This window comes from Gadus morhua, chromosome 7, assembly GCF_902167405.1.
Source record: "Gadus morhua chromosome 7, gadMor3.0, whole genome shotgun sequence".
NCBI classification, from domain to species: domain Eukaryota; kingdom Metazoa; phylum Chordata; class Actinopteri; order Gadiformes; family Gadidae; genus Gadus; species Gadus morhua.
Window position 1 is genome coordinate 19,625,335 of NC_044054.1, and position 12,986 is coordinate 19,638,320.

The 12,986-nt window shown below is 41.1% G+C and overlaps 1 protein-coding gene across 2 annotated transcripts; it reads left to right on the forward strand.

The window, feature by feature from the left end:
• Window positions 1-1,064: 1,064 nt before the first annotated feature.
• pcp4a (Purkinje cell protein 4a) lies at window positions 1,065-12,774 on the forward strand. Of its 2 annotated transcripts, XM_030362392.1 has the most exons (4): window positions 1,065-1,204; window positions 10,287-10,338; window positions 10,971-10,997; window positions 11,784-12,774. In XM_030362392.1, exons 1-4 carry the CDS (start codon window positions 1,196-1,198, stop codon window positions 11,912-11,914), a joined length of 219 nt encoding a protein of 72 aa, XP_030218252.1. In that variant the 5' UTR covers window positions 1,065-1,195; the 3' UTR covers window positions 11,915-12,774. The 2 variants fall into 2 exon arrangements, with proteins under 2 accessions (XP_030218252.1, XP_030218253.1); XM_030362393.1 differs by lacking the exon at window positions 10,971-10,997 and having other exon boundaries at window positions 1,078-1,204.
• Window positions 12,775-12,986: the final 212 nt, after the last annotated feature.

A 12,986-nucleotide genomic window follows, 5' to 3' on the forward strand; every position in this document is an offset into this window, starting at 1 on the left:
TCGCACAGCGCAAACGATGACATTTATTCATCTCACATCGCGTGGACATCATCCCTTCTGCGAGTTTAAACGGACTAATGAGTCATTAAGAGCTCTTTATGCAAATGCATCTCCAATTAAAATGTGTGAGCAAAATGGCAATGAGGACACAAAAACTACTGAAGGGTGTATGAGTGATGTGGATCAAGTTTGGAAAATAAACAAATGAAACACACTTTTATATATATATCACTGAGATAGAGATTGAACAACTTAAAACCTAAAAAAGACAGAGGCCCTATACCGTTTCAACCATTTAGAGGACGTTATTAATAAATGATGCATTGCATGCAGCTTGTTTCCTCAGCAGTGATTACAGATGAATACTCATGCTGGTATTCAAAGGGCCTTGGACTTAATGTATTCTGTGGCAGTACACCGTCCAATAGAATCCATGCTGGAAGCCAGTGGTGATCAATGAAAGATAAGGGTTCTGGCCCTTGGAGTGGACTCCCTGAGTGGCATCGGGCCCCGTAGCGAGGTGGGGTCCTCTGATTAAACTGTGATTGATAGAGAATACGTTGAGGTAGTCGGTGATGAATGTTCACACACACACACACACACACACACACACACACACACACACACACACACACACACACACACACACACACACACACACACACACACACACACACACACACACACACACACACACACACACACACACACACACACACACACACACAGTTATTTTGAGACTGTGAGCCTGTTTTTCATTCATATTACCAAAAATGATTGTTTGTGCAATTCATAGTATTCTGACATCCCCATCGAACACGTCATTCAAATGAAGAAACCTGGTACACCTATTTCTGGAATTAGAAACAAAACTACCACACTATAAGACCATGCTCCTAAATACATTTTGATAATAGCTGATATGCATTATATTGTAGTATAGATGATATTGCCTCTAAGACCCATCTAAGATAGATAAAAGATAAAATAGAGGTTCGAATCACATTTGGGTAAACAGCCCCCATTGGTTTATTGCAAATGCTGACAAGATGCTTTGCCTCTGCTCAACCCGCCTATAAAACCTCCAGCACAGTACACCAGCCACGAGCCCCCAGGACTACTTTCACTCGACTGCCTCACGCGTAAAGATACTGGAAACGCCGTACGCGCTCCACAAAATTACCGATCCCTAACCATGAGTGAGGTAGGTGCTATTTCGTATTGTTTGAATACAAACCCTTTTTTTGCATGTCATATGAGATGCGCATATAGACGTGATAAGTCTCAACTCGAGAGTGTTATCCATTCCTTTAAAATTAAGTGCGTAAAATAAACGACACGGATGCGTCTTACAGTATGTACGCGGTAATATAGTGGTAGCTTACACGTTTAATTGACGTGAAGATGATGATTCAACTAAAACGTTATTGCAGATATAAAAGGGTTTCTTTCCTTACCAAACTATAAACGATAACAGACTTATAGTCTATGCGACAAATGAAACTTGATAGAGAAGTGTTAAGGTTTAACGACAGTAATTGTCCTGCACATTGCTCATTCCATGCAACAACTCTGAAGCAAGAAGTGAATGACAGTAAATGTTGTATTATTAGTTGTTAAATTATTTTGCAATAAGTTGCCACTCTGAATAGCCAAGTAGCTGTTTATTATGCACGTTTGCCTATTATGTATTTTAAAACTTGTTATCATGTTATATATAATGATTATGCAACTAGCATGAAGTATATATTATGATATCATAATAATTCCTAGCTTCACATCATTTTAACTATTTCTCAATCCATGAGGAGGCACACAATACAGACTTCCATTGGCCCTCTTAATCACAGAAGAAAAGATGCAATTGCAAAAAAAACTTCAACCCAACAAATCACAGAGAATAATCCGTATATTAACTCGCATCCTGTTGTTGAGAGCGTCTCCCATCCTCCCAGTGGCCGTACTAGAGCCATCCTCCTATCTGTGATCAAGCCTGCACTCGTGAAAGAGCAAATCCTATAGTTACTGAATTATTTAAGGGCAGCCGCTGACCTAGAGAATGTAACATTTTCACAGTGGGCTTGAAAAACGGGTGAGCCTCAAACCTTAAGATCCTATCGTCTTCGTAATAATGGAAACAATAAGAGCATTTGGAGACCCGAGATAAGACCCCAAGCACAAGCAGGGCTTCTTAAGACAGGTACATAGGGACAGGTTTGGGCTATATTTGATTATTTGATATTTTTTTAGTGGTTGGTGGTGGTGGTTGAAGTAGGGTACAATTAATCACTATAAACTCAATAACAATGCTCTGAATTACAATGACAAACCCTTTGGCCCATAAATACTATGATAAATACTTTGATATGATATAGCTATAGATATAGGTGTATATATATGTAGATAAGTAGATAGATAGAGAGTTATATTGAAGTAGGATGATTAAGAATAAGAGTGTAAGATAAAGGTAGATAGAGGAAGAGAGTGAGTGAAAGAATGGGGGAGGTAGGGGGAGTGACAAAAGGATAGAGGGAGATATTGAGTGACAGAGAGGTAGACAGAGGGAGACAGAGACAGAGAGGTAGACAGAGGGAGACAGAGAGAGAGAGAGAGAGAGAGAGAGAGAGAGAGAGAGAGAGAGAGAGAGAGAGAGAGAGAGAGAGAGAGAGAGAGAGAGAGAGAGAGAGAGAGAGAGAGAGAGAGAGAGAGACAGATAGAGAGGGAGAGAGATAGGAAGAGAGAAAGATAGAGAAAGGGAGACAGAGAGAAAGAGTGAGACAGACAGGGAGAGAGACAGACAGGCAGGGGAAGATAGATGGAGAGTTAGAGAGGCAAACAGCATGCATTGCCAGATGGAGAAGCTTTGGTAGTCCCATCACTACACTTTTCCACAGCTGCACTGGCTGAGCCACGCCAGGGGCGCATCCCAAAAATGTGTTAAAGCGAAACACACGTCAACGCTGTTCATCGACTAGAAAACGTTAAGCATTCGGCCCGCTTTAGCTCGGCGTTCTGTCATCTGGTAAAGACTAAAGTTGTGCCTGCAGTGGCCGTAAATCTGCAGCACAGGCTTGCTTAATACGCGCTGAAGCGCTCCTCCCAGCCGCGTTATAAATAAGACATTACGCCAAGGAAAACCCCTGCCTCCGGAGATCCAGCAGCACTCCTGGTGCCAGTGATGGATTTATATGCCCATAAAGAAGCAGCGCTGAGAGGGGAGGATGGGACCAGCGATGAATAATTAAATGAGAATCAATGCAAAACAACTCTTCACCTCCATCCCCGTTCCCTCGCTTTTCCTCTCACCTCCCATCTTCCTCCACTCAACCCTATCCCTGTACTACATGCCCCTGGCTAAATCCTCTCCTTGCCTCGATTCTGGCCCAAAGTGCCCAATGCTGTAAACATAGCTGGTCTCCACCGAGGCCATCTGTAGTGAGGACTGTGTTTGTACCCACAATGGATGGATTTGACGCAAGTGGTATAGCAGATAAAGCTTTGGGATTATGAATCATTTTGTTGGTCGATACATCTCATAAAGAATTAACTTTGACAACCAAATGAATAGTTTCTTTCAAAAAGCTCAAATGTGTTTTAAATGAGTGTTTTTACATCGCAACATCCTTACAAATATAATCTACCATTTTTAATGTTTAAGTTGTTGTTGTGAGCTATGGTCACTGACCCTAATCGCCTTCACATAGAGCAGAGATTACACAGAAATAATCTGTAATCCATCTAAACTCTGTGTAACCTGGCTAAATCCCAACTCCGGCAGTCTGTGATTGGAGAAGGCAAACATTAATGTGTAGAATATCTAAAGTCTTAATGAGAGGATCTGAACTCCAAAGTAAAAGCATCCTTTTTACTGAAAATTAGGAGGAAAAACCTGACATAACATTTACATTATGATACCATAAAGCTCACATGATTTATTATAATGTTTTCCACACTGACTTGTTTGAAGGGTACTTATAGACATGGCTCGAAGTAGTAGAAAGAAACCCCACTTTACTCAAATACACAGTCTATATTGGACTTCATTTTTTAATGCACTCAAACCTAACAAATGGGATGGCCATCAAACAACGGTGTGATTAGCATACACTTCAACTGACAAATATATTTATTTTGCAAAAAGCCTCTTTTTACTATGCCTGTTCTTAATATAATAAAAGTAGATGAATAATCGAGACAGATTTTGTATTTAATTGAGAGGACTGAATGTTTTAAGACAAATAACATCTCATACTTGAAATTCACTTCAGGCTTTTCATGTATAAAACACCACCTCATCATCACCACCACCAATACTAGCACCTCTCCTCATCGTTCCTTCATTGCTAGGACGAATGACTTGCTGAAAGAGATGAAAGCGCAGCTGAAAGAGGGAACTTTGGCCTGAGAATCTCAGAAAACAAAGGCAAGACATACGAGACAAATAAATGAACAAAACCAAAAAAAAAAGACAGCCTTTAGACTTTGGTTGGGCAGGCTGTACAAAACAATATTATTGCGACAGTGTTGGATTGATTATACTTTGCACCGCAGCACCAGTGCTTTTAGTGCGAGAGAGAGCGAGTAAATCCATCCCATCCATTATAGCGCATACTGTATACTGTATATATATGCTGCTGCGACAGCCAGGCTTCTCAGAAAAGGTTAAAGATCTGTGAGAACGCCACGCTGCTTCATCATTTGTGCTGCTTCAACAGCAACAGCAGGATATCCCAACACTCAACATCCATGTATTGTTGTCTAACATGACAATACTAAAAAAACTTAGTGTATTAAAGGGGAAGATACCCAACAATTGTTACCAGGAGGCTTTGGAGAAATGTATACACACTTACAGTTTATTTGTTATCATTTGTAAAATTATGCTAAGTATAACAGTGAGTCTAATATCATTTTTAGGATGTTTTGAAATGGTCAGAGGCCCTATAAATGTCAAATTTACGGTTTAATATTGCTTAGATTTAATTTAAAAAAGGAATAACTTTCTCCTATTGATTGATTTGAACGAACAAACACCAATGTGTTACCCGTTCAGGGATAATAAGCTGATTAGGTATTCTAGTTGCATGTTGTCTTTCAATCTAGCTGGTTATGGCAGATAGCGTGTTCGATGTTTCTGCTGTAGTACTGATGTATGACGGCCTCCAAGGGCTTGCCACATGCTGGGACGAGCCTCGTCTGACCTACTTTATCTCTCCTCTTGGTAAATTCTTAATAGTAAGTGAGAGAGTATAGATCCATCCCCACCCCGCCAAAATAACCACAGCTGCTAGACTCACCCTGGGATGATTATTTATTTATTTTACATTTCTCCTCCGTTGGAAAACAAGAGTATTTGACAAACTCAGTTAGACAAACATTAATAGTTTTTACATATTAATCATGTAGTCACCAACACTGTCTATTTCTGTATTTAAACAACCTAGGACAGCTTATAAAAAGAGTAAACAAATATATTTGCTGTTCATCAAACCTAAGTTTTGGGTTTTAATGTCATGTCCTTCAGACCAACATCATTACTCTGTGGTAGAGCATAATAATCATACAGCATAATTACCAACATCATTGAGGTGGAGGATTATACACATCTACAGGATTGGGAATTTGGGACTAAGCAAACATTATGCTGCCTGTTTGGAAATGTGGCGATGCAATTAACACAGAATTTGGCACAAACAAACTGGATGCTACGACGCCATCCTCCTCCTCATAGCATCTTATTTGGTGCACCTCCTCTGGTCTGAACCCTGTCATCCCTGACAAACGAGATTTAGTACTTTTCTACCCATCACTAGTGGACGTAAATAAGTCATGACAGACATGCCCAATGGAGGCAGCCGTGTCTTTTAGAGGCAGCCATGTCATAGCCTTGGTTGTACAGGGGTGGGGGCCGACCAGAGCCGGAGTTTGGCATTAATGTGGATAGGAACGTTCAACCCAATTGCATATTTGTTAGATAGATAAATAGATAGATATTGTGCACGCACAGTTGGTTAGACTCGGTCAACTAAACTTTCGGATATCCTGCTGCTAGACAAGTAAGGGGCTGTTGTGTTGCATTGCATCAGTGACTTAGAGGCAACATACAAATAAAGGTAAAATAAAAAAACTTAATAAAACTTGCAATGTGTTACTAAGTTTAAGATATGGCCCGCCCAATCCTACACAAAACACAAATATGAGGCTAGAAAATAAAAAGGATGAATGGTCTATTTGCCAAAAATGAAAACGCATGCAGCCCATTTGCACACAGCTCAGTCGGGGGTATACTTGCCAGCATGCAGGATCGATACTTTCGCTGCATTGAAGCACTTCTTTAATGTATCCCTGACTATGAGTTCCCTCATTCTTTATGGGCGATGCTGAGTTGGCGCTTCTGCCCCCCAGCCCACGGCCGCTGATTCTCCACATGCTGATGCAGAAACAATCTGCAAATTAGATCCAGAGAAAAAAAAAGAACCCGTTTGATTTAGTTTTGTAAAGATCATTCATAGTAGTTGTGTTGCTTTGCTTCCACATGCATTTTCAGAACAGATGCTCAATAACTATTTGGTATATAGAGTTATGGCAGCCAATTACAGAAACAACTGAAATTCAAGAAAATATAATAACAATAAGATAATAATATGTATAATATACCTCCTCTAACCTTTGTGAGTATATAGCCGGGATTTGGATTGAGAGACTTATGTAATTCACACCTGTAAAACTTCAGATGTGTGAATAAAGAGCAAGACTGATAGGTATTGTTTGAACCAATATATGATGGAAACAAAAAATCACACATTTGTTATTTCTTTTACAACAATAATTGGCAGCATTGCCAGATGGAATATCGCTCACTATAGTATAATAAATAAATCCAGTATATTGGGAAGATGCTCCGTACACAACAAATTCTGATGATCGACGACATTACAGCCACTGGTCGTGAGATACGGGAAGGTCCTAAAAGCCTGGTGACACTCCTAAAGTGATCCAGAGATCGTGAGGGTTGAATCTTGTCAAGGAGCCAAACGGGGAAAGACGGACGGATGGTCAGGCAGACGGAGGCAGTACTACAACTACAACGCACTACAGGATGTCGGACCGCGTACTGATTCACTTCAGGCAAATCAGGAATTATCTTCCAACGCCACTGTCAATACCTTAGGTCTGGATGTCAGGGAACATGGCTGCCTTTCCGCACCTTCTCCTGTTCTTTAAAGGTGACATATTACACCACCAGGTGTGAGAGTGATTAACCATTACAAGCCGTTTAGAAAATCTCCCTCTTCTGAAATCACAAGTGGGCGTGTCCAACTATATGTATGACGGATAGATGAGCAACGTTTGCTACAGTCCACTGGATAGGCTGGTAGACTGATCTATCAGCACACATCTAAGTGGACACGCCCACTTGTGATGTCAGAAGAGGCAGATTTAGAAAAAACTGAGCCGTTGCTTGCTTGTAACGGCTAATCATACACACACCTGGTGGTATAATATGTCACCTTTAACAGCTGAGTGATGAGGCCCAGCACGGGACGGGCACACCTGGTGTTTAATTGGTAATTAACCTATTTTGCAATTTGTCTAAACTAATTAACCTCAATGTCAGAAGGAAAAGATAATGGATGCAAACATCATAATTGGTGAATCTCCATTTAAGAATAAATGTCAACAAATTCTGCAGAAAATAAATACATTTATAATCTATTCCCTTTTTGATGGAACTGTTGGGCTTAATTACATCCAATATGTGTGTAGGTTTTGCATTGGGTTCATGTACTAGATGTTGTATATAGTTGATATAATGTTTATTTTGTCCGGTATACCGCAGATCCAAATCTAATGTTATAACCTCAAAGAGTTGGGAAAAAATATGAGGCTGTTAAATACTTTGAGATTGATAGTTTGCAGTATTGTCGAAGAATGTAAGTGGCTGGAAATAACGGCTAGCAGCCATAAGCCCATCAAAGCAGGCTGTGCGAGTCGTGACTAACATCTCACACTTGAAAATCACTTATGGCTTTCCATAAAACCCCACCGCATCATCACCACCACCACTGCTTCTACCTCCACTGATTGTTCCTTCATTGCTAGTACAAATTACTTGGTGAAAGAGATGAAAGCGCAGCTGAAAGGGGGAATTAGGGCTTGTAAAATAGACGGCCTCAATGTATTTAATTATAGTTATGTAAGATCCTCAGGACGTATCCAGGCAGAATTCAAACCAGACAAGCCAACCGACAGAGAGACAGACATGCATACAGATGTTCCACCCAACAGCCAGACAGGCACGCCAACAGATAGAGAGGAAGACAGCGAGACACAGACAGAAAGACCTCCAGACAGACAGACAGATCGACGGGAGAAAGAGGGGGAAAAAGGCAAGGAAATTGCCTGTAGACTGCCATCATATCTGCTTGCAATGATGTAGATTGTAGGATTGTCAGTTCAACAATATATTATTCAGTTGTAGCGAAACAGTACACATAACGTGGCTCCCACACTTGAACGTGCAAATGGGATGTTTTTATTATTATTATTAACCGCACTGGTATGCACGGGTAAATTAAACTTTCCAAATCTTTATACCTCAAATGTGTGATAATATGAAGGAGCGTCCCTATCTCTTTGAAGTTGGATTAGCTTGCGTGTATCTCTCCCTGTGGGTCTTAAGGCTGTGACCCAGCTGCACGGTGTATCATACATTCTGCTGGAAGACGGAGGGATGAGAGAGGAGGGGGAGAGCAGAAAGGGGAACTCAAAGATTTAGAGGCACTGGGAACTGAAATAAAGGCAAAGAAATATATGCACGCAGCATTGCAGTGTGGGTCAGCCTCAATGAAAGCACCCAAAGAATGAGCAAATACAGCCTGCTTTAGAAGTGGTGTTTGTTATAGTTTTCTTTGTTGCATAAACCACACCCATGTTTGCATTATTTTCTCTCTGTGCAAAAGGGCACCTGGCTGATATCATGGCAATCACAGGGGATTCTCACTGCTGTGTTGACAGTTGGTGGAGGTGTCTTGTGTGTGTAGCAGTTCCCTCCCCCCCCCCTGGTCAACTGACAGCAACAGGGACACTGCAAGCAGATGAGAGCCAGCATGGTGTTTTGTGAACCCCAGTTGCAGCTTCCCCTGTTGCTTTCCCCATGCAAACAGAGAAACAGATGGCTCCACTGCGCATGCTTTTTTTTCTAGTTCTGTTTAATCCTATTTATTGGACCTCTCTATGTTGCTGCGGAAATAACAAGTAATATAAAGTAAGGGTTTCTGTATTTTTTTCTTCCCATTGCCCTGACATTTGGGAATGTCAACAACAGCCTGTGTTTAATAATTCATGTTAGACTACAGATAAAGACGGAAGGGCTATTCCCTGCAGAAGACATAAACTTGGTTAACAAAGCAAATACAATAAATACGCATTGCATGTCTATGAATAACGTTATTTTATAATTCCCTTCTACCGTATCGATGAAGGAATACCTAAAGTGAAATTAAAAATGAATGCGTCTGTCGCGTGTCAGTGCAGCATCATAAATAGTAATTGCTTTTCAAATGTTCAACTTCTGCAGTGAATATATAATATTTGAAGGGAATAACACATCATTTCATTTTGTAAACGAGACCCACCTAGAGTTTACTGTTTTCCGAAGCATCGAGGTAGCACACAAGTATTTAGGAGGGCTTCCTTTGACGGGTAACGTTGACAGCAGATCAGCAGTGTGGTGCAGTGCAAAAACAAACACATTTGAGAAAATATTAAGGGTTTTGTTTCAAGACCACAAATTCAGAGACAGAACGTGGCTGTCCCGGCCTCTATATTCTTTCTCTTTAGATATACTGCATTATGTATATTAGGACTGCGCATCAATTACTAGGGCTCCTCATTTGTAAAAAAAAAAAAAAAAGAACATAAAATGTGCTGTGTCTCAGTGGGATGCTGATTCGGTACATTTGCATTCAGTCAGACGCCTTTATCCAAGGCGACATTCAAGGGATCTGAGAAAACCCGACTACGACTACGAAATTGGAGTCACTACAAAGAAAGCGCAGCAAAAGCAAGTTTTCTTGCTATCTTTTCAGAAAGACACGGTTCAAGCCTTTATATCCAATTTTTATGTCAGAGGAAGTCACGTGAATGGGTTGTGATAGACATCTCGACACATCAGCCATAAAGTAGATCTTGCAAAGTTGTTTGTTTGGAAAAACTGGTAAATACGTGCTTATTTTCCATACAATTTCTTAAAATATTCTACCCTTCTTCTGCCCCCTTTGCAGAGACAAGGATCTGCACCAATGTCTGGCAACAGCAAGCCAGCATCTGGACAAGGTATGGTATACCTAACTGACACTAACATTCAGGTTCAACCGAAATACGACCACATCCTAATCATAACCCGCATCTCATCCTCCGCTGCAAATGGCTGATAGATTGATAGTGGGCCAGCAGCACTATATATTTTTTAGAGTGCAAATTTGCATCCTTTGCAAAAATAACAATTCTCACTAACACATTTCTGTCAATGGAAGTCATTGACCATGGAACTGTGTTTGATTGCCTTGTGTGTAGAGGGGTGTTTGTGTAACGTCTTTAGATGGGGCACTTAGTCAGATTAAAGTTTGTGATGAGGACCACTCTCTCTCAGACACACACACACACACACGCTCACACTCACACACACACACACACACGCACACACACACACGCACGCACGCACGCACGCACGCACGCACGCACGCACGCACGCACGCACGCACGCACGCACACACACACACACACACACACACACACACACACACACACACACACACACACACACACACACACACACACACACACACACACACAGGAGATAATTAGACTTTAAACCAAATAGAAGGACTTTTGTGTTGATGTTTTCTGCGTGGCATTTTGTATTGATTAAAGTTACATCTCGCCTTATCACTCACCTTTTTCCCAAGGTCCTCCGAAGAAGGTTCAGGCTAAATGTAAGTGGTTTGTTTCGGGCCTTTCTGCTTCCTGCTTTAACTAAAGCACATCTGCACACGGAGAAGCACATACTTTTGTTTGAATCCATGTACTTTGACGCAGCCTTCCTTCCAAATGTCCCCCCTTGGGGTTTCTGCACCAAAAATAATGAATTTTGCAATGTCACCAACTGTTCACCTCACTGTGTTTAACAAAGCTTGCACGGCTTCACATCAGGGAAATAGCATGACATGATGCACATTGAAGGACAGAGGGGGTATTCATTTGTTCAGCTTTTTGCATGATAAGAACATCATTTTAAATGCTACATTGCTTGCCACATACTTTGTGATGCACAATGTGGATCACAAAGTACATACTTGCTCATAACAGCACTATTTGGAGTGGTCCCAACCGACACTAAAGGGTGAATTGTTTATGTTCCTGAAGTTCCTTTCATGGATTAACAAAGGTTTTTTATCGTAATTCAACCCTCCACTTACATATTTTAAAAATCCATTTCTACTCCCAGGCAGACGTACAGTGCTTCAATCCAACAAAGCTCAAGAAATGCATGAGGCTTACAACATAAAAAAGAAGAGTATTTGAAGGCAAAAATAAGGAGTGCTGTTCTCAGCACTACATTAAAAGATAAATTGGCACACATTCACTGATATAGCGTTTCCTTGTTTCGACTTGAGAACACTGTCTCGGCTCCCTGTATTAAAACCCAAGCGTACATGGAGCCTGGACAGGAGGCGGTGGACCTCCCTCACTCAGTGACCCCTCTCACCTCTCCCGTTCAGGTGAGCAGAAGGATGTGCCGGCGGAGGACTTTGACATCGATATGCGCGATCCAGAGACAGAGAAGGCCGCCGTGGCCATCCAGTCGCAGTTCAGGAAGTTCCAGAAGAAGAAGCAGGACGTGAAGTCGTAAAGGGTCTGTCTGCGGCCGTGACCTGGCCCCGCCCCCCGGTACCACCTGATGGGCGTGGCTCTACAGCAGCTCCACCTGTAGTCCTCATCTTGCATGTCAATCAAACTTGCACCGTCATAAACTGGGGGGGGGGGGGGGGGGGGGGTGTTGGTTGGGTGACGTCTTTGGCCTCCGCATGTCTGTGCAATTATATTTGTAGTTCCATTAAATGGATTGCTGTGTACAGTGACGATAGATTATTCAATATATGCACCTAGAGATAGATATGTTTATTCCGTTTGTAAATTGTGCCATTTCATTTTTTTTATTCAAATTCTTTGATAAAACCCAGTGGTAGCATTAATTAAAATTCAAATATATATATTATTTATGTCAAATTGAGTGTTTATTAAGCCATGAGGAAGAAATTCCTGAGTATTAGCAAGAAAATCCGATGATGTCCATCACGCTCGGGATGAATATATAGCCACACACGTAATACCAAACACCGTGCTCTCCAGTTAGCTTCTAGTTAGCATCATGTCAGGATTGCATTGGGGATTGATGATGACATTTTCCACTGAGTGGGGTCAAAACAATCCTGTTGAGTACAAGCTGTGTTTGACCCCAGTTCACCACCAACTAAGCAATCTCCCGGGAAATCTCACTGTGGGCGAACCAATGCATCGGCATATTCTGTAATGACATCAGCCGTTCATGACTGTGTTGCCTTTTTCATTTTTGATTTATTGTTCATGAATGTTATAATTGTAATCAGAATTTAACTTTGTTCAGTTCACGTTCATATAATAACAATCTCCCAGTCTGCAGATTACAGTGTGGCTGTTAACAAAACAACTAATAAATAATTTTAAAAAACACATCAAGAATTGAATAAGTAATCCGATTTTAATGGCATTCTACCTATTACCTTTGTGATGATATTGCACAGCTGTGTGACATTATAGAAGGAGGATCTTTGGAGAAATATAAGTGACAGCCATTCTCAAGCATAGAAAAATGCAAATGCATTCAAAAAAGTCATTGAATGTTTGCTCATGAAAAATCCCGAGTCGAGATAGATTCAGATATA

Bases quoted from the DNA above. Each gene is read 5' to 3' on its own strand.
- pcp4a (XM_030362392.1), top strand. The intron at 10,339-10,970 runs GTATGGTATACC...CTTTTTCCCAAG, and splicing joins CAAGCCAGCATCTGGACAAG to GTCCTCCGAAGAAGGTTCAG. The intron at 10,998-11,783 runs GTAAGTGGTTTG...TCTCCCGTTCAG, and splicing joins GAAGAAGGTTCAGGCTAAAT to GTGAGCAGAAGGATGTGCCG.